Here is a 21,839-nt window from a genome sequence, read left to right on the forward strand (position 1 = left end):
ATTTATTTTCTATATCCTACAAAACCACATTTCCTATACATTAAAGCTCTTAAAATTATTTCCATTTTCTAAGTTTGCAAAAAGATCAACCACTATATATATATATATATATATATATATATATATATATAGCCTGAGAAATATTTACTCTAAAACCAATATGAGTGGATCTTAATACAATTTTGCAAAATTTTAAAAATGGCTTTTCACAACCATACCATTTAAATTTTTCGGAATGCAAAGTATGAAATATTTTAAATTTTTTAAAACTAGCAAACATGACATATATTTTGTTTAAAATTTAGATAATTGTAATGGACAAAGCACATACCTTCTATGACTACCTTTCGCATTCGTACACCATATATGTCTTTAGCAAGGCGAACGTGACAGATATTTCTGAACTTAATAACTGTAACTCACAAACAAAACAAAGCCTATAGAACTAAGATATGTTTCTATTCAACATCTGGTCAAGAAACTTCTCCATATTCTTGTATGAAGATCCGCCAACCTGACTTGCTGCAATTGCATTCTCCCTCAGCTCCATTATATTTCTGCTCATCATCTTTACCTCCTCATCGTCCGGATTCATCAGTTTCCTCACCAATCTCTCCACGTTTTCTCTGGAGACCTTCTCGTTCATCTCGAACCCTATCTTCCACACATGATCAACAAATCTCCTGTTTGTCTGTTGCTCCGCAAAGAAGGGCCAACACATCATGGGAACGCCCGCGCATATGCTCTCCACTGTGGAGTTCCATCCACTGTGTGTCAGAAATCCCCCAACCGAGGGGTGACACAGCACTTCATATTGCGGCGCCCAACTCACAAAGAAGCCACGGTTCTGGCTTCTCTCGATGAAATCCCGAGGGAGGACTGCAGACTGCCCCTGAACGAGGTCGGGTCTGATGGCCCACAAGAATGGTTTGTTGCTGGCCTCCAAACCCCATGCAAACTCTATCAACTCCTCGTCTGTGAGAACTGTAATGCTCCCAAAGCACACATACACCACAGACGATACTCTCTGTTTGTCCAACCAATCAAGGCACTGAGTTTCCTCTTTCCATATATTGGTGTTCACCGTTGTATCCCCTGCCGACAGTAAAAGAGGACCGATGGACAGCACTTTTCCTGACAATTTATTGTTGAGATCCCCCAATACCGGTCCTTCTAAATCGTCGAAAGTGTTAAGCAAAACCAGAGAAGCCTGGAGCGTGTTTTGTGCCTCGTTTTTGGCGTGTTGAAACATGAAATCCGATGAGTCTGTGACTGTGAGGAAGCTGGGCAGATCTTTCAGTCGCAGTTCTGTCATCCCCGGAATACAAGAGATGAGTTGGCCATTGGATACATTGCGGATCTCTTTCTCCTCTGTTCAAACAGTTAATCAGCCATGAGTAGGGTTAAAAACATGAATAAACAATGCCAATCTATGTATTTGTCTGCCTCCAACAACGTGATTGATATACAGTTTGAACATAACCCATACTATTGTAAAATCTCATTCTTGCTACAAATTTGAAGGCACTCCAGATATCACAGGAAAAAATCATCGTGTTGTGTTACATAACAAACCTAACGTACATATAATGAAATAGCAATACAATTGACCATAACATCATTAGATTCATATTGTATTTCATTGAACACTTAGAAAACATTGCTTCTTCCATTCTCCATTTCGGTACCGTAGACTATTTGATATATTTCAATATAAGTTTGGAATGAACAAATACTATTACTTTGCTGGTATATAACCAAAGAGATGATTATTCAATTATTAAAACCAACTAACTCCTTGATATCAGAAAAAGTTTTTCTTACATGGATTAGTGCACACTGTCACCATGGAAACCCCACTGCATGGATGAGTGCTTTATGTTATTAGTCCCTGCTTTGGTGAAGGTCTATCGCAATGGCTTCTGGGTCAAAGCCAGAGGAGCTCTACTAATTCCGGCCATGTTCATGTGCATAACCAAAGTTCTTGGATTCTTTCTATTTACTATTTTTGTTAAATTGTACTAAAAACGTTTGTGGTATGGCTGTGTTGCGTGGCTTGTGCTATGGCTGGGTTGAGTGTTCTTCGTTTGATTGCAGAACGCACAGCAATAGCCTTGTTTTATGCTCAGCAGCAACGGATGGCCTCTTAGGCGAAAATGGGAAGTGGAACTCAGAAGCTCACATTGATTTTCAATGTGGGTGGTGGATACTGTGGTGTTGTTGTCATTGCCACAGTTGGTGGGGTTTCTCAGGTTAAACATCTGGCAGGGGAGGGGATGTAATTGGAGGTGAGAATATTTTTCAAAATGTTATTCAGCATGAACAACATGTTAAAGTAGATTTTTTTGGTGGTTAAAATAATCATATTAAAATATACTGAAATAGGATAGACAAATTCTAATATAATCTTAAAATCCACCCCACACACACATATGTGATAGACAAATTCTAAGATAATCCTAAAATCGGCGACACACTTCACGACTGTACTCCTTGGTAGTCAGTAGATTCTTAAACTCGGCGAAGTTTGCATTGGTGAGTCAGGTTTATCAGTTAACTAGGATGCAAGACCAATGATTGCTTCGAACGGTAAGAGAAAGCTGACTCGAAATTATAAACCTGTTTTTCACTCTAATACATTCCTTTGTTATTGTCAATAATCACATGGTTGGTCCGCATATTTTTAATAGCAAAAAGTGTTTTAAGTGCAAATCTTTATTCATCAAGTTGATCTCTTGTTTTATATTTTTATTTAGCACAATATTTATATTAATCACATATATAGTTTGAGTGAGCTTAATGGTTAAGAGTATGTGTTTCCTCTAAAAAGCTCACAGGTTCAAAAATAGAGGATTCATCTCTTCATATATATTTTCTTATACTTTTATTTAGCACAACATTTATTGAACACATGTACAATTTAAGTAGTGGGCGTAATAGTTAAAAGTGTGAAAATTAAATAATAATAATAATTTTTATTTTTTATTCCTTATCTATTTATAATGGGTTTAATGGGTTTGATTTATATTTTAATTAGTCTCTGACTAGTTATGATTTTATACTTTTCAACCCTAATTAGAACACACAATAATGAACTTCTTTAATTAAAAATATATTTATTTATTGTAAAAATGCAGTGTTTTATTTCTTTGAACCTTCTTTTGTTTATTGTATTGTTGTCTCAACCTCACTCTCCACTCACAAACAAAAAATCATAAAATTATTCATATGAAGTTGTCATTTTTGAGATTTATTCAATAGCTCTATCAACTTGGTCTTTATATGCACATCATTGTCATCGAATCCTTGGACGACCTAATATTCAAAATCCTTGATTTAGTTTCATGTAATAATGTGATCCATGAGCTTATTAGTGAGATCAATAGAATTAAGAAATGATATCTAAATAAATTGCAAACAATGAATGATATGGTATCAATCCGAATAACTATAGTTATGAGAATCTTGTCACACGGACAGTTTAACAAACAGAACAAAGCTTAGAGTCTACGAACCATGAAAATGTGTAAATATCAACGTTCCATGGTAACCTCGCTATTATTTAAGAATGCTTACACTCATGATATGTACACGTTATGAAAATGATTTTGTAAGGTTTAGGGATAGAAATCTATTGCATTTTATATTTATCTATTTTTGAAATTTTGTAAAAGTAAATATTATTTGCCAATCCCTCTGTTCCTTCCCAATAAAAATTGAAGCAGTCAAATCATTCCAGGGTACTTTATCTCACTTGAAGCATATCATTCCAGGGTACTTTATCTCCTGCAACTTATTCCTCAGCGTGTGCTTTTCAGGTATATTATTTAGATTTCATTGCTGTCAAATTCTTTTCTTTCTAACCAGCTACAACGGTAACAAAAAATTTTATGGCCACGTATGACCTTTTTCATTTTTCTAAAATCCATATGTAGGCTAATTAATCATCGTTTGTGTAAATCATTATACTGCAGATTTAATGAAGAAGATGGAGGATCTATTCGGTGCAAGTGCGATGACGTTATAATGCAAGTTGCCAACAGTGGATCTGGACGTCTTGGTTTCAGTTACATGCTATGAAGATTTAGAGAATTTAGATGACATCAGTGATAGGTTAAGATTATAGGAAACGATGAAAACCCAGTTTAGGATGTGCTTATTCATCTGAATTTTTCTCTCCACTTTCTGTTATGGATATGATTATTTTTTATTTTGATCTCATAATCTATGGTTGCCGAAGGAATGGTTTTTTCGTATCTACCTCGCTCCTTACCCAGCCTTTATTGACAACACCACTTTTTCAGCACATATGTATAAACTCTTTCTAATTAGTAGTTTTTCAATTAAACGATTAAACTTTATTAAACTTTATTTCATGTAAAAAAAAAAAATATAGTATTTTATGCCTTTAAAATAAAATATTAATTAAACTTTATTTTCTTAAAAATCAAAACATAAAAAATTTATATTTTAAAAAAAAAAAAATTAAAATGAAATTTATGTAGTTTTTAACTTATTTTTCATTATACATTTAGTATTGCCCGTCAGAATATCATACTTCCAAAAACGATACACAGATATTTTGAAATTATCATGTATCTTCAAAACTCAGTTTTTAAATAAGTTTTTTTTGAGAATCTCTATTGTTAAATAAGTTTTTTTTAATTAGATTGAATGAAAATTTATATTATTTTTATTCGTTTTTTCTATTTCAATGAATTTTATATTTTTGAAATTTATAAAGTCATTAATATTTTTTTTCAATTATATGTAAGCAAAAATTCAGAAAAAGAAAGGTAAAACAATTAGCTTTTTAATTTTAAATTAACTTTAATTTCTTAAAGTTTAGAAAGTTATCAATTAGTTTTTCAAATATATGTAAGCTAAAATTTGGAAACATAAAAAGGTGAAACAACTTAAATTTCACAAAGGAAAAAAGGAAAGAAATCATATCATATGTACATGTATTTCTGGATCTTCTTCGAGACAAGATTGGGTTGAGAGCAAAAACTTGATTTAATCCAGTAAATTTTTTATATTTCCAAAAAAAATGACAAATAAATAAAGATTTTTTGTTTACATTGTGTCATATTTTTTTAGCAAGAAGTGTTGTGCTGGAGGTGGAGACCTATTGATGTCTCTTCTACATGTTCCTCCTTCCACAGGTATTCCCCCCTCCACACACTTCTTTCGCACATCTCCATCCTCTACAATACTTCTTCAACTCATGTGTGAACTCCTTTTAATGTGATGCTTGTATAGTAAATAGACTAGATCAAATGGTAATAACACTAAACATAAATTTCAAGTCTTAGATTGACATGAACATATGATCCAAGAGGCAGGGACTATATTGATTTGCACCTATCAAGTTTGTTTGATAAACTTCCATACAAAGAGCTTCTCTTTTATTTTTCATAAATTATTGTCCTAGTTTAGTACACTTTTCCATGTTAAGTATTTTAACAATGGTGAAATTTATTCCATTGGTTTTGGATCTACTCAAGATGGATCAATATCTAGGAGTAAGTCATTGAGGTTGACACTTGCTCCTAAGAATATTGCTAACACCCTCCTTCCCCTCCCCCTCAGGGAAAAACCCACCTTATATTCGAGATAGGATTTTTCTTGGTAGTATTGTGATATCATCCATCACACACACTCTAGTTTAGCATAGTGCATTTAAGGTACCTTCTTATCAAGATGCTTTGTCTTATGGTGTTATAGCATGAGGTATATAGAGCCTTTAGATCATGTTGATTGAATGTCATTAATTGTATTTTTAGAGTAGTTCCAACATACTTGTTCCATAACAATGCTTTCAATGCATGAACACTTGTAATAGTTTGATAGAGAAACCTATTTAGGATAGTTTTTTTTTGGACAATGCCAGCACCATATATTTTTAATATTTCCTTTGATTCTATATTTAGTTTAATGCTTGATAGATATTAGGTAAACATTACAAGTATTTGTAAATGTTATTTAATTTTTGCTTGTACAACTATGAGATGAGAGACCTTAATTTAAGGAGTATGGAATATAGTCACCCAAAATGTGTGTGATGATTGGGAATCTTCACATACACATATTTAGACTATTTTATGTTTTTTCCTTAAAATTTTAATTATATAACTAACTTACATTTGCTATGAAAATTATATTACCTTAATCACCATAAGATTTATAATCTCTTTTGACAATATGTTTTCCTATAAACATATCTTCATCTTAATATTTCTCAATCCCTATAATAATAAATTTATTATTATAAATAAAAATGATACATGATAGTAAAACAAATATAAATTACTAGAATGAAAATATCTTAATATTTCTGAATCCCTATAACAATGAATTTATTATTATAAATAAAAATAATATATGACCCTAAAACAAAATATAATCAAATTTCTGGAATGAAACTATATTAATGTATGATACAAATATGATGATATATTGAAGTAATCACTGCTTACGTTAACATATTCTTTATCTTAATTTTTTTTTCTCTTTAATCTTTAACGAAATACATTGACACCAATATTCATGGTTTTCGTCTGTTGGAAGTGTGATATGTATTTCCAAATTTTCTGTTCAAATTTATAAATTTGAAATGTATGGGGAAAAAGTTCCTACGAACTTCTGCATCAACAATTCCATTAGTAGACATAAACGATACTTCCAAAACTTCAAAGGTCCTCTTTTTTAACTCCATAATTTCATGAAATTTTAGATTGATGTTCCTCACAAGGGAGTTTACGATATTTTAAAGGTGCACAAATGGCATCCAGTAAACGCACAATCCTATTCCTTAGAAGATACTTAAAGAATAATTCAGTTGATAGGGTTTTCATGAGTCAGGCAAGATTGTGTAAATTTGTTCTAAGGTATGGAACTCATGACTTTTTTGAAATTTTATTAAATATTATCAATCCATCATCTTCTTCATAGTCACATAAAAACACTAAATCATATATTTTATTCCACTTTGATACTTAATTATAATGTTACGTTGTTTTAAATAACTTATATGATTTATGTGATATGAAATTGAAATCATATATTTGTTTGTATTTTCATACTAAGTATAATGTTACATTGTTGCATACCATTTATATCATTTATGTGACATGAATTTTATATATTTTTTTGGCCTCAACAAAAATGAGAGTTTATAGTTTTGTAAGTGGGTGTATTTTAAAAAAGAATATGTACATAATGTTTTAGTTCTTAAATATCTTAGGATAATAATTCAATAATTTGGGATAGTTTTTTAAGATAACTCAAAGGATATGTAAAGATTTTTTTTAACTCATCAAAAGTACACTTGTTTCATTTCTAAAAGATCCATTTTGTTCTCAAAGGATTTTCAATATAAGTTAAGGATAACAACAAAGTTATACACTTGAATATTTTCTAATGTTCTCTATTACACATTTTCTCAACTTAAATAGACTTGGTTATAGTTCAATGCATTAATAGGCTGTACTTTGTAAAAAAATGTTGAAAAAGAATTATTAGATAGTTCACATTTTCATTGAAACTTCATAGGTCATGAATGTCTTGATTGCTAGTTAATAATAGGTGATATTGTTTCCAAATCATCATGCTTAGTCTAAGCTATATGCTGTCTAAAATAAACAAGTTATATTTTCATGAACATGTAGCTTTTTATGTTTCCAAATATAATAACTCACAAATATTCCATGCCACTCATCTCATGGGAAAGAGAAATCCTAATTCATTCCAGATCTCCTCACTTCTCACTTCTTCCTGGTGCACAAGAGGGCTTATCAATTTGCCATTCAAGTCATCCTAGAAAAGTTAAGTGGAGACCAATAGTTGTCCTTATTCATCAATTTTGTTGTATGTTATCAAGTGACGGCTTGTGGTTTCATTGCCTCCACCTTATTTTTAAAATCAATCTTCCTCTTATCATTAAATATTGTCTTTTCCTTGTGTTTCATTTAATGTTTACTCTTATTGCCATCCGGTTTGTGTTAGAAACCCATGTTATTGGTATGTGTGTAATGAGAACTTGTAAATTCTTCCGCTCTGTATTGTATAAAAACATAGTGGCGTAAATTCTTCCGTTATGTATGGGCGGTTTCTATGCCTTTGGTTTTACTTGGTATTTCTAGACATTAAATGAGAATTTATATTATGCAGGATGGTGATGAACGATGGACCCAGATGTTATTCAGTTCGTTGTTTGCGTTTTGAAGGAGTCAAAGAAGGAAAATCGTACTCCCAGATGCTCAGATTCCCCACGTAGGCCACCGTGGTGGAGCATCTGGAAGCCATTTGAACAATTGTGGCGATGAATCTCGAGAATTTGGGGCGCTCACAGATAAGACGATCATTGCCTATTCTTTCAAACATTATATTGAAGGCATATCGTCTGTTTTAAGAGAAACTTTTGTAGTACACACGATGTCAAGCAACAATTGGATTCTAATTCTTTGATGTTTGGCCTGTGGGTAAACTACATTTGAAATATTGGTAAATCAAACAGTTGATAGCTTTTGGGGGCCGGTTGCATCCATGATAGACTGGTGTGAGGAACTATGCTATTTCAACATATATTGCTGAAGTTTTCAACACAATAGCCAACATGGGATGCATTATTCTAGTTTTTATTGGTCTTATCAACTCATTAAGGCAAAGGCTTTCTACATTAATCGAACATGGAACTCACCATTGGAAGCATGCGTTTCCACCCCACCTGCAATTGAGCGATGAAACTCCAATGGTTTAGGAAACGCTCTTGTACGTATTTGTTGTTTATTCTCCGGATTTACATTATACCTACACAATGCTAACATTTCTAATCCTTTATGGTGTTGTGCTCTCCACCCTTCATTAGTTGTTTCGGTTTGATCTAGGGTTTAAGATATGTTATATAATTTTGGCTCTGTTATTTCTCCAGTACAAGTACTATACATACAACAAAACTAGCAACAAAGCGTTTGGCCCATATGTTTATCTAGACAATTATTTTAGGGGGGGATGTGTTGCCTTTTAGACCGGACCTTTTGTATAACATTCTCCAGGTGGTACATCAATCCTCAGGACCACCTTTTATGGCATATTTTTATGAGTTACAATGCCTGCTTTGCGAATGCATTTTTGCAGTTTTGTCGTGCCGAACAACGTGACTGGCGTCCAGAAAATGTGTTGGGTCTACCGTATGCGAAGATTTGTAAGGTTAAAAGTAGCTGATGAAACATGGATCTTGTAATTTGAATATTTTATTCATTCCTGATATAAAAAATGGCCAAGTCGACATTTCTTTTCAATTCATGTGAAGAAAGATACGAAACAGTGAACTGATTTTCCTTTAACGGAAGAAAGAGAATTTTGAGCATCAATTATGGCATTCTATAGCCAAATTGTGTTATGGAGAGACTTTTCAAAAATTGCTTATACTATTTTCAGACCTAGTTTTTTTTTTTTTGAACTTGTTCACTCTCGAAAAGGAGAGCATGTATTTTCTACTTTCCCCTTAAATGAAAAAGGAATATGATTGTCTCAAGCCATGGGATGAGACATCTATTTCATTGTCCCCTAGGTGTCATCTTTTTACACGATATATTACTACGACATCTAAGTATTTTTCAGCGGGAAAAACCGGTAAGAACATTATGAAATGTTTGGAGAAATGTTTTTTTAAGCTTGTAATTGTGAATGTTAACATCAAATGGGAAGCACTCTAGTATTGTATGCACTAAAGGCCATTTAGATTATACGGGCACATAAATGTCAAAAGCATTGGTTGTTGGTAATGTTCTTATTAAACTTGTGTTGGATTTAATAATGGCTTATACCATGGGAAAAATTGATAGGGTACATTTTGTTGCACATTGAGTTGTTGAATACTTGGAGGAAGTCTTTACAACATCTAATTGGATAGTGAGAATCTATAGAGATAAACCACCATATTTCTACCTTGGGAGATCTGCAAGTGAACTATTGCAAGGTCTATTTGCTACGCCACACACTCTAAGTATCACAATTGGCCCACCAACATTATAAGGTATCTCTATCCCTCGACATTTTTTCGTCATGATAATGGGTCAACCACACAAAACCCTTGCCATCAAAGTCCATTTGATACACATACACTGCCAATATCACAGTTGGCCCGCAAGCACTACAAGGTATCTCTATCCTCAAACCTTCTTTCATTATGGTTATGGTCACCCACAAACCCACACTCATGGGTCAACCACACAAAACCATTCTCTTAGGTGGCTCATATTCAACAAAATCTTGTGAGGGGGGAACTTGACGCAATGGGGACCACTCCTTTCTAAGGGTCCAAATGAAAATAAATATCCACCCATCGAATTTACCCATGGTATTGAATAATATAACTCAATAAACAATCAAGAATACTATAAATATCATGTGTCACCTTGCAAAAGGATAGCTTTCCCCTCGCAGATGTAATGATAAAAGGGTATTTTTCTTAATTAATAAAATTATTTGTTGTATTTAATGTGTGGATTTTTCTTTTTTTTATGTGTTGGCAGATGCCTGCTCTCCCCACATTCATGGTTCCTTGATCTTAGCCCTCAAGGTCTAGATTAGTGTAAGGATAGAGGCTCACAAATGTTGCATGCAACTGGTCTCTTAGATGCAAGAAACTCTAAATTCATTACCCCAAATTTTGTAATGTAATTAAGAACAAATATTGTTTGGGTGCCGACATTGATGTTATCATGTCAAAATCTATTATATGATGTAATGTTTATTTTTATTAATAATAGTCCTAGAGTTGAAGGAATGGGACAACCAATATATTATGATGGGTTGGGGAGGAGGAAAACTTCTCAGAGGAAAAATATACTTTGGGTGAATATTTCCATTTAATGTGATGGTTAGTCTTCTCAAGAAGGTGAAAGGGTGGGAAGATGAAGGGTCAAGCTCTAATTATAAAAATAAGAAGGAGCAATCAAGGGGTTATTCTTTTTGGTTCTTAAGCTTCTAGTTTTTCTCACTTGTATTACTTTCTCATACATCTCTCTTTCACTTATTAAATTCAAACTGGAAAAATGATTGATGATAGAATCTAGAGAGGTTCAGACCTTATGACTAGTTAAGAGTTTTTAGTGAAAACTTATGCAACAGGAAATGAACCTATTGTGGAATTTGTTTCTTTGGACTAGATGGTTTTGAGGATTTGGAATGGTCTTGCTTGTGTGTGGTAGGTAGAGAACTAAAGAGAGGAGGGTGGAGGAACTGCAAAGATTAGAGAGTGACTGAATGGTATTTTTTTAAATGTGAGCCTTGCCAAAGATGGAAAGGTTGATCACTAAATTTTCCTGTGTGTAAGTGAGGAAGAATTGCCTTCACTTCTAGTGTTAAAATCTCATTTGAATTTCGGTGTTTGAAATTACGCTAATAAAAGTTATCCTCAAACCATCAAAATATGGCATATGGGTGGCCAATTGTGAGAAATATTACAACAAAACTATGCCTATGGTGGGGTAGAGCATTACTCACGCTACGTCAATTTTGAGTATTTTTCTAGCTACAACACATAAATATTTATTATTTTTTTAATGATATTTCTAAGATAGATGGTTTAATGAAATGTATGAATATTTATTGTTGTTATATATCATTTAATTTATTGATCTTGGTGCTATTTATAATAGTAAAGTTTGAAATATGATAAGTGTAGTGGGTGTGAATTCTCTTGGTTGTGGAATTTAAATGAATTGGGATCAATGGGAAATGCATGATAATTTTTGTAATTGCATGTCTTCCATTTTAATTGAATGATTTATTTTCCTTAATTTCTTATACAAGGTATAAGTCTTAAATTTTCCTCTCGTTTAAATAAGTCGAGGAAGAGTTTTAGGGTAATTCTTGGAGTTTAAAGGTGGAAGCCAAATTGTGATTTATGGGATAAAAAGGTCATCTTGGAATTTTCACGATAACACATTTTCTTGGGAGGTTCTATAGGCCAAAACTTATTCTTTATTAAGGGGAAATATTGCTTAACATATAGTTCAATTTTTGTATCTTGGTTTGCTATATTTTCATATTTATGATACGAGGAAGTTGGGCTTCCTGAATGCTACTTTAAATAATTCATCTTTGAATTTCCACTATAACCATTTTTCTAGAATTTTTTAGAGGATCAAACTTGGACCATACTAAAGGGAAATATTGTTGGGCATATGGTTCAATTATTAGATCTTGGCTCATTATGTTCTAGGAAATATGATCTCAGTAAGTTGGGCTTCTTGGATTCTCGTGAAAACATGCTTTAAACATGTCATCTCGACATTCTTCCTATAACTTTATTTTTTAGATGTTCCAAGCCCTTAAACGTGGAGGAGATAAAGAAGATATCTCAAGGAACCTAAGGTACAAGTTTTAGATCTTTGATTACTATAATTTAGGAGATATGCCTTAAGGAATTTGCGTCCCCTAAATGCTCTTGAAGTTTCATGCAAACTATTTGAAGAAATGTCAAAAAGGTTTCATAGTTGATTGCATAAAAACTACTTCATAAAATACCTCAAAGATAGAAATTAAAAAATTGCATGACTGAGTAGTATATTTCAACAAGATATGTGACAAAGTGGTATTAGATCTTACTATGAAGCTCGTAAAAGGAAAAGGAAAATTTTGGGTACCTTGTAACCTCTGTAAGTCATTGATGGAATTGGGTATGTGACAAAGTGGTATCAAAGCTCATGTATAACAATGAACCTAGATGGGTTCAACTATACGAAAGAATTTGAGTTGTAAATTAATATCTATGCATGCATGTGTACCAATGTGGAATTATTTTGTTCTATATGTGAATAAACTAATGTTACTTGATTACTGATTTGAGTTTGACATAGCAAGATAAACATGCACAATGTTGACTAGATTCCCTAGAGTAGGCCAACATAATTGCAAATGTTTATTGCCATGTGATGCATACATAACTATGAGGAGGAATCTATTATCTTATCTATTGCTAGCTTTAGTTATTTTCTTTAATGTTTAGATAAGTTGTCATATTAGGCATGATGAAAATGAAAGAGATGAAATAGTTCAAAGATGTGTGTCTATTAAAGAGATATTAAATAATGATATGTTAGATGCATGAAGATATGTTACTTTCATATAGTAATGGATGTGCATGCATAATGAATCAAAGTAGTATGTTGTCATTACATGATTTAAGTTGACTAATAGTGGTTAATGGTGAACATGTAACCAAGAACAATTTTATAGAATGATTGGGAATCCAATGAAGGTTTTGCATGCAGTCTTGTGAAATCAAGGCTATGGAAGATAAGGTGTTGATGAGAGAATGGTACAAGTCAAACTTATGCATGTTTGATATGTATGTTGTGATAGTGTTATGAGCGCACATTTCCTTAGATTTCCTCATCGAGGGCTAGAGTCCTAGAGGGAGAGTGTAGGGAAAAGTGTTTATGTGTGAGGTCTCGAGAGTACTTGGACCCCTGAAGGAAAATCAAACTCCTATAAGACACAGGGTTCTGAGATGTCCTTGGCCAACCCAACTTTGATACCATAGAAGGATAATAGCATAGCTGAAGGGAATACTATGATAATAGAAGGGCCTTCACTACCTTGCATCAAGTGGGTTGATGGGGGGATGTGAGAATGTTGGTTGGAGAATATAGGGCTTGATACCTTGACCTTGCTAATGTTCAATATTGTTTATGTATCATACATGGATATTGGTAAACCAATGTTTTTTTGGATTCATGGCCCAGCCTTAGAATGACCCATTGTTGAATAAAATGGGAGTAGTAGAGCCTATGCCTAAGAGAAAATAAGAGGTTTGTTGTGAGTTAGTGGTTTTCTCTAGATAATTGTTCTAATAATTATTGATTATGACTCTTGAATTTCATGGACACCTAAAGCATTTTTTGAATGTGTGATTAAGTGCATGATATGGGTACATGCTTATGAGATTGCATGAATGAATGATCATGTTTTAAGATAATTGTACTGATATAATGTGTGTTGAGATAGCTAATATGCACAAGAGTGTAAATAGGAGGAACCCCATATCAATTACATGGAAGGAATTTGGTTTGTTTAATAAAAAATTGAGAAACAATATTTCTTTGTTTAATAAGAGTGCTATGTTGATTCATGTGATGAAAATTACTAATGATCTTAGAGGTATTCCTTGCAGAGTTGCATTATAGGGAAGACATGGATAAAGGATTAGTCAAGGAGGGATTGGTTGGGTCAATATGATCCAAATGGAAAATAAGTCACAATTGTTAAAATGGCTTAAAAGAGGAGTTTCCCTTAACTGAAAATTGCTTTCTTGATATATTTTATTGATGAAATAATATGAATGCATGAATGGGGAGAAAATAGAAACTGGTACTCTTTATGTTTTGGTTAATACAATAACGTTACTTAATGAATTTCATGTCACATGGAATGTTCATTTGGAAAGTGTGCAAGAGTGATCTCTTTTGTTAATTACCACATGAAAACAAGTGTGTGTTTATTCTTATGAGATTTGTCATGTGAATTGAAAATAAGAGGTTTAAAATTAAATTTAAAAATATTTTTTTATGCATAGCATGGAATATGTGTAAGTATGACACATGCCTTGAAAGGTGTATGTGCACATGTTTTGGTACATGATTGAAGACATTGTTAGAATGTCTAAATTAGATAAATAATGCAAATACACTTCTTTAATATTCATCAAAACTTGTGTGTAAGAAAATGAAATGATAGAGTTGTGACTAATGTGTGAGGTTGAGATCATTTTAGGGGTTGTTGAATGTTACAACATTAAGTATATTTAACCACCTCCTCCCACATTTACCCACTTTGACTAGTTTTCCTAGGGTAAATATGAGCTTAGGGTCACTAAGATAAGACTAAACCTCTTATATGATCTTAAGGAAATCTAGTCTACAATTTAAGACTTTACTGACCTCCCTCAGGTGCCTCATGACCTCCAGGAGAAACACAACCACTCTAGGTTTCCAACCCCTAAGTTAACACTCTATTTTGACCTAGAACCCTAGTCACTCCCTTTGCAAGGCCTCCAAGTGGCTATAACCCTCCAATCACTCCCATAGGAATTATTTCTAGCAGCTATGGATTTTTTTAGTGAGTTTTATGCTAGTGATCCCAAATTTTGAGCCACTTTTTCATGGCCAGGACTCAAGCCTCTGCCCAAAACTAAGTGAAACTTCCAGAAATGATGAATGACATAGAAAAAAAGCTTATAAACCAAAAATTGAACCATAACTTGACATGACCCCTCCTATCCGGAACTAACATTCCTTCAAACACACGATAAACATGCAACCTACAAGTCATGAATGCATATTTGAACATAAGAATCTGAAAACATATCTGAGGTCTAACAAGAAGGATTTTTGACTTCTCACAATAGCTATCATAACACCGATTAGGTCATGCATTCATTAACGAGACATTCACTTAATGAAATGTGATAAGAGCCATACTTAGATCTATCATATAACCATGCTTATAACCAACTTATAACTATATAGATAACAATGATAGAACAACCATTAAAGACACATTATAACAAGTACATTTACTTACCAAAGGAAAAATAACTTTTCTCTTATTAACCATATGCAAAAGAAAACCAAGCCAGGGACTTCCATGTACCACCCAACCATATATTGGGTTGAACCAAATCTTTCTTTCAATCAATCACCTCCATGCCTTATTCCAAGAACGAATGTGGCATCTCATGGGATAAACTAGTCCATAAAAAACCAATGGAATCTAGAGATTAAACCACCTCCACCATCAACATATTGTGATCTCACCTCAACCGACTCTGAGATCATAAAACCAAATGAGCTTGGATGCCTTAGATTTCCTTCACCGTCCCTTGAGCAATTTTTCTATCTCCAGCCACCTGTCGAGGGATTCCTAGAGAAAACCATCTCCACCCCTAACCCTTGGGATTTTCTTGAGACCACCTCATCGAGATACAAAACCTTACAACAATCCAAAGCTCAACCAAGAAAGAATCCCATCACACCATGGCTATCCAGAAATGGCAAGGCAAGACTAAAAATCATTTTCAAAACCCGGCAAAATCCATGCCACCAACAATAATGAAACCAAATGCACACATGAATATACCATGCATGCCAAAACTAGCTAGGAAATCATACATGCAACAGGTTACCTATAAGTGTTCTTGTTGAAGCTACTTTACCAAACCTTTCCTTTCTTTATCCTTTCTTTCCTCTACTTTCCTTGTCCTTCCTTTGCTTGCTTGCTTTCCTTCTTCTCTTGGTGCTCTTCTCCTCTCTAAAAACCAATTCTAAAAATGAACTGACAAAAGGCTATCAACTAATGCGTTGATGTCTTTTTATTATTGATGCCTCTAATTTCTTCATTTTTCCTTAATTTGCCTTCCATTTCCTCCTCACATGCAACCTATGACCTTTCACCTCCATTTTCTCCTATTTTCCCAGTGTCATCATTAGTATTCAAGTGTCATCATCAGTGTTCAACGTCATCATCAATTTGGTTAAGCTTTGACAGTTCGATAATGTTGGTTATGGATCAGGTTGTTTAGGTAATGTTATGGTCTTCGTGGCATTCAATTGATATGGGTTTGTACCTGGCTGTCGACTTATGTTCATCAACATTTCTGCGAGGATTGGTCGACAACAAGTGTCTTGTAAGTCGACTCGCAGAATTAGGTGTCGACAGGGGTGTCGTCCATTGCAATGGTTCAATATGGTTCATCTTCTCAGGATTTAGGGTGTCATCGTAAATGCTCCTGTGTCAATGATATGTTTTTGGTTTTGTCACATTATGACAAACGTATTGTAAAACTCTAATTCTAAAACTAAACCATAATTCCTAAGCCTAATGCATTAACCTATCACCTAAGACCTAATCTTCAACATTCATTGAAAATACATTGAAAACCATGTATTAATCCTAAAACCTAAGCTAAAACCTAAGTTCTATGACCTAAAACCCTAACCTAATAGCTCTCAGCCTAATCACATTGTAAAACAATACAAAAACATTACAAAATCAAATAAACAGTCTTAACCGCTAGAGCTAGACCACACGGAGTCTCTAACCACAGTGGAATCATGTGATGAGAGATGTAAACTGCCTACCTTTAAGTTAACCACGGTCCTTTAACCGTGCAGGGAGATGATTGTGGCAGTCATCATGTAAACGAATGAACTTTATTCTGAAGGAAATGTTTACTTATGTTGTAAACCACTTATTAATAAATGACATAGAAACATTGTCTCATGCTATAGGCCATAGAAAGAGGAATGAAAAACTTGGAATGAAGTATGGGATGCTAGGCACAAAGACCCCTTTTATTAATATGAAATGGTTACATATAGGACACCTGTAGGAAGGGTCTGCATCTGTAGAAGTTTATGCACATTTATAACTTATAATAGTTACTAGACTGTGCACCCACATGTACGTGATGAGCTGATGTTGAGGGCTACTCTTTCTTGCAACCTTAACGATTCTTAACCCTGCATCAGAGACATATCAACCTTGCATTTCTAGAATCCTCAATCCTCGCCCCAAGGGCTTTGGAAATGAGGACTGTATGTCACTTCCAATAGCCAAATTCCCTCAATGTCTTTCGCTAGCATCCTGGCGTTGCTGGTTAAGGCACCTGTAGGTTCTGTGAAGCGCCATATAACTACTTGTAGGCTTGACATGGATTTTTGTGTTGTCAATGTGTGGCAGGCTAAGTGGTGAGCTTTCAGGAACCCAAACCGAGCACGTGGTAGGTAAGTGTCACAGAAGCATGTATGTCGCCATGCTTGGAATCCCGTACATCAATGTGAGGAATGTTAGATGGACAAGAACTCATTGGAGTTGGATTCGTCCAAGTTCGGGAGGGGTAGCACCACAGGGTACCTTAATAAACCATCGATGTCAACATCGATTACTAGTGTTAATTTAGAGGCCTACAAGACTTCTTAGATGGAGCCATGGTCGAAACGATCGATTCAAGGAAATCAGTAGATAAGAGAAACTTGTCTTTGGGGTGATATCATAGATCGCCATCTAATACCTCACATAAGACCAGACCATGGTTCCTTAGTAGAGCCATGGCAAAGATTGAAGGATGGCTCAAAGCAACATAAGATGGGCCAAGCCCAAAACTTAAAATAAATAACTAAGCAGCCTTTATCCTTAATCGATCAAAACCTTAGACATGGAGGCTTCACATTGCTCCAGTCAAATTTTCCCCATTAACGTGATCGGTCATGAGGATATCGACATAGCCCAGAGGTGAATCCCAAAAGGGTTACCCCAAAATATTGTTATGTGAAGCAATGGGGACCAACGAGGAGACAATCGTCCGGGATGATGTTGGTGACATGCCAGCCCAAAAGTTTTGTGATTGGTCAGAAGTGAACTCTCATGATAGGTCATTTTGTTGAGATTCGCCTCAGAAAAATTGCTAGGGCACGGGCGGGGTAGAAGGCCAAGTTAATGCGCCACAATAGTTTGGGTAGGATGACATGTGCCTCACAATAAATGCATTAGTTGGGGGGTTGGCCCACAATCCACATAAGCCCAAAGGTTTATCCGAGTACGATGAAGGGGTGGTGCTTTAAGAAGCATCAGGAATGCAAATGCAAGATGACATCACCTGAGGTCACCCTGACTATCTCACCTGGGAGGAATGTTGGTGCGAAAGAGTTGAAGGCACTGGGTAAATCCTGGAGGGATGACACAAGCGGGTGCATGGAAGGGCTTGCACTGTTGTCGTGATACTATTGGTTGGGGACTAGCCCACCTGCTAAGTCAGTCCAAGGAGTTCACCCTGGAAGACTAAAGTACGGAGTCGATTGCAAGTCTTGGGAGGAGACTAATTGGGTGACGTAAGTCATACCATGTTGGTAGAGCACATACCCTATTGGTGGAGAAAGGGTCATGTTAGCTAAGTCAGCCCAACGAGGTGACTGGGGTTTAGCGGTGAGTTTCGCTGGGTAATACCCACGAGATGAGGGTTCAAATCCCATTGAGTATATATTGACCTGTTGTGTCTTGGCTAGAAGAGTAGGCGACCCCATAGAGGACGTCTCGACTCTTGTTGAGGCATAAGTTACCTGCTATTGTGCGGCTTGCAGGTTGTTGCACGTAGCCTAGGTTTATAGTGGCAGCCAGTCAGATTTGATCCTGGGTCTGTTCAGGATAACTCTCACCAGTTACCGATTATCCTAGATTCAAAAAAAAAAAAAAGGAGCATAAGAAAGGAAGCTATGAGGTAAGAGAAGCGAGATGATGTGGGTTAGCATGCGGTCACAGGAAGAGAAGGAAGGCAAACCAATGGGAGATGAGGCCATAGAACCCCACCATCCACGCAAGCCTGGTAGTAGGACCTAGTGGTTAGCAAAGGGAGCTCACTAGAGTGTGCTAGGAGGGTCCCAACGGAATGGCGTAGGCTTATTGGGCTGGCCTTACACGCAAGTGTGATAGAGTTCCCATTGGTATAAGGAGGACCCATAGTGAAGTCAGCTTGACACTACGATCACTGGAGAAATGAAGGGGTGTCATAAGAGAATGTGTCGAGCTAGTGTAACCGGGATGATGTGAGCCAATAGCAACGACAAGTGGCGAGCAAACGTTGCGCCAATGAGGAGCGGCAGAGGGGCCCACTGTCCAAGTGACCCTGAAATAGAGAGCTCGGCAGTAACCAAGTGCGCAGTTTGGGAAACGCCGGGAGAGGGTAAATGGGGTGATGTAGGTAGGGTGACGTGTCTAGTGGGACTCACTTAGAACGTAGAGAAGCGTTGTGTTTAAAAACGTCAAGATGATGCGGAAAGTAGTTGTTGAATTTTGACGGACTTAGTGTGTATATATATATATATATATATATATATATATATATATATATATATATATATATATATATATATATACCCAACGGGTTGAGTGATGTTACACCACCTTTCACACCTATCTATTTAGCTTACACTACACTTCTAATTTAGTTTAACTCGTCCAAAAAAAATAGAAGAAACATTACCTCGAGAAAAATAATTTAAGAAGAAACATTGGCTTAAAAAACATCAACTTGCCTACACAGAATGCATTTAACATCTCTTTCTCATTGTTTTCTAACTGAAATTGCCTACTGAAATGCTACGCAAGAGCGAATGGAGTTTGCTATTGAAAATCGGTTAAAACTGGATACCTTTGATGGGAATGTAACCTTCGTCGACAAGAAGAGGCATATGGAAATAAGCATAGAAACTACAAGCACTGGGTGTCCAGAAAGCAACCCTTGGAATACCATATTTATCGGCGATCTGCTGGATAAAAGAGAGAACGCCATCTACAACAATGAAAGAGATGGGAGGAATGTCGATGTCGGAATTCTTCATATTTTCAATGATTCTTTTCGCGTTGGGAGGGCCATGTTTCACCAGGGACTCGCCGAGTTCAGGAATATTGAGGGTACGGTCGTGATCTGGTGGAAGGCCATAATAGAAAGTGTTGGGATAGTGTAACCGAGTTGATGTCAGCCTGTAGCGACGACAATTGGTGGGTAGACTTTGGGCCAATGAGGAGGCAGCAAAGGGGTACAATGTCCGGGTAAAGCCCAGAACAGAGAGCTCGGTGGCAACCAAGCGCACAATTTGGGGACATCAGGAGAGGGTAAACGGGGTGATGTAAGTAGGGTGACATGTCCAGTGGGTTGCACCTCTCTAAGGCATAGAAGTGTTGTGTTTAAAGGCGTCAGGATGACACGGAGTGCAGAAGCCGTTGAGTTCCGGCGAGCTTAGTGAAGTATGCCCTATATATATATATATATATAAAGTTATTGACTTATCAGTTAAACAAATAAAAAGAAAACGATTAACCCACTCCTCTAACAACGTGAGGGATTGGGTGATGTTACACCTTCTTTCAAATATCAACACACCTATCTATTTTAGGTTACACTACACTTCTAATTTACTTCAACTCGCCAAAAAGAATAGAAGAAACATTACCTAGAGAAAATTAATTTAAGAAAAAACATTAGCTTAAAAAACATCAACTTGCCTACACAAAATGCATTTAAGATCGCTTTCCCATTATTTTCTAACTGAAATGCTACGCAAGAGCTAATGGGCTTGTTATTGAAAATCGCTTAAAACTGCATACCTTTGATGGGAATATAACCTTCATCCATGAGCAAAGGCATATGGAAATAAGCAGAGAAACCACAAGCACTGAGCGTCCAGAAAGCAACCCTTGGAATACCATATTTGTCGGCGATCTGCTGCATAAAAGAGAGAACACCATCTGCAACAATGAAAGAGATGGGAGGAACATCGATCTCGGAATGCTTCACATTTTCAATGATTCTTTCCACGTTGGGAGGGCCATGTTTCACCAGGGACTCGCAGAGTTCGGCAAGCTTCTGGGTGCGGCCGTGATCAGGTGGAAGGCCATCGGGAAAGCTCTCGAATCTGATCTCATCGGTAGACTTGGGATTCAGGCGGCGGTGATTGAAATCTGTGTTTATGAAGGTGACGAGAACATTTTTGGAGATTAAAGTTTTGGCGAGCTGCATCAAGGGAGTTATGTGACCCTGTGCAGGAAATGGGAATAAGAGTGCATGGTGTTTAACACGTAACATCTTTACAAACACAAGAAATGATGGGAGTGGCTTGGTTTTCATTTAAAACAAACACAAGAAATGATGGGAGTGGCTTGGTTTTCAGAAATGATGGGAGAATTTCTAGGATTTTGTGCAGGCTGAAGTTCAGCGGGGAGAGATCTACAGATGGGAAGGTGAAATATCAATGAAACTCAATCACACGCTTCCT

At 35.6% G+C, this 21,839-nt stretch overlaps 1 protein-coding gene and 1 pseudogene across 1 annotated transcript; one reads left to right on the plus strand and one right to left on the minus strand.

Annotated features, from left to right (window-relative positions):
- Nucleotides 1-294: 294 nt before the first annotated feature.
- On the minus strand, nucleotides 295-21,684 carry LOC149263450 (7-deoxyloganetin glucosyltransferase-like). The gene is made up of 2 exons (XM_089387853.1): nucleotides 21,172-21,684; nucleotides 295-1,371 (listed from the first exon to the last, which is right to left on the minus strand). Exons 1-2 carry the CDS (start codon nucleotides 21,647-21,649, stop codon nucleotides 446-448), a joined length of 1,404 nt encoding a protein of 467 aa, XP_089243979.1. The 5' UTR covers nucleotides 21,650-21,684; the 3' UTR covers nucleotides 295-445.
- On the plus strand, nucleotides 8,512-9,225 carry LOC149263451 (alkaline ceramidase pseudogene; annotated as a pseudogene).
- Nucleotides 21,685-21,839: the final 155 nt, after the last annotated feature.

The sequence above is a fragment of the Pinus tabuliformis genome, chromosome 6, assembly GCF_031772625.1.
Source record: "Pinus tabuliformis cultivar Carrire ecotype Pingquan chromosome 6, CPIR1, whole genome shotgun sequence".
Classification (NCBI taxonomy): domain Eukaryota; kingdom Viridiplantae; phylum Streptophyta; class Pinopsida; order Pinales; family Pinaceae; genus Pinus; species Pinus tabuliformis.

Excerpts from the sequence above, each read along its gene's own strand:
- LOC149263450 (XM_089387853.1), bottom strand. The coding sequence starts at position 21,649 with ATGTTACGTGTTAAACACCATGCACTCTTATTCCCATTTCCTGCACAG. Across the intron at positions 1,372-21,171 it reads AGGTTATATTCCCATCAAAG|AGGAGAAAGAGATCCGCAAT; the intron begins GTATGCAGTTTT and ends CTGTTTGAACAG.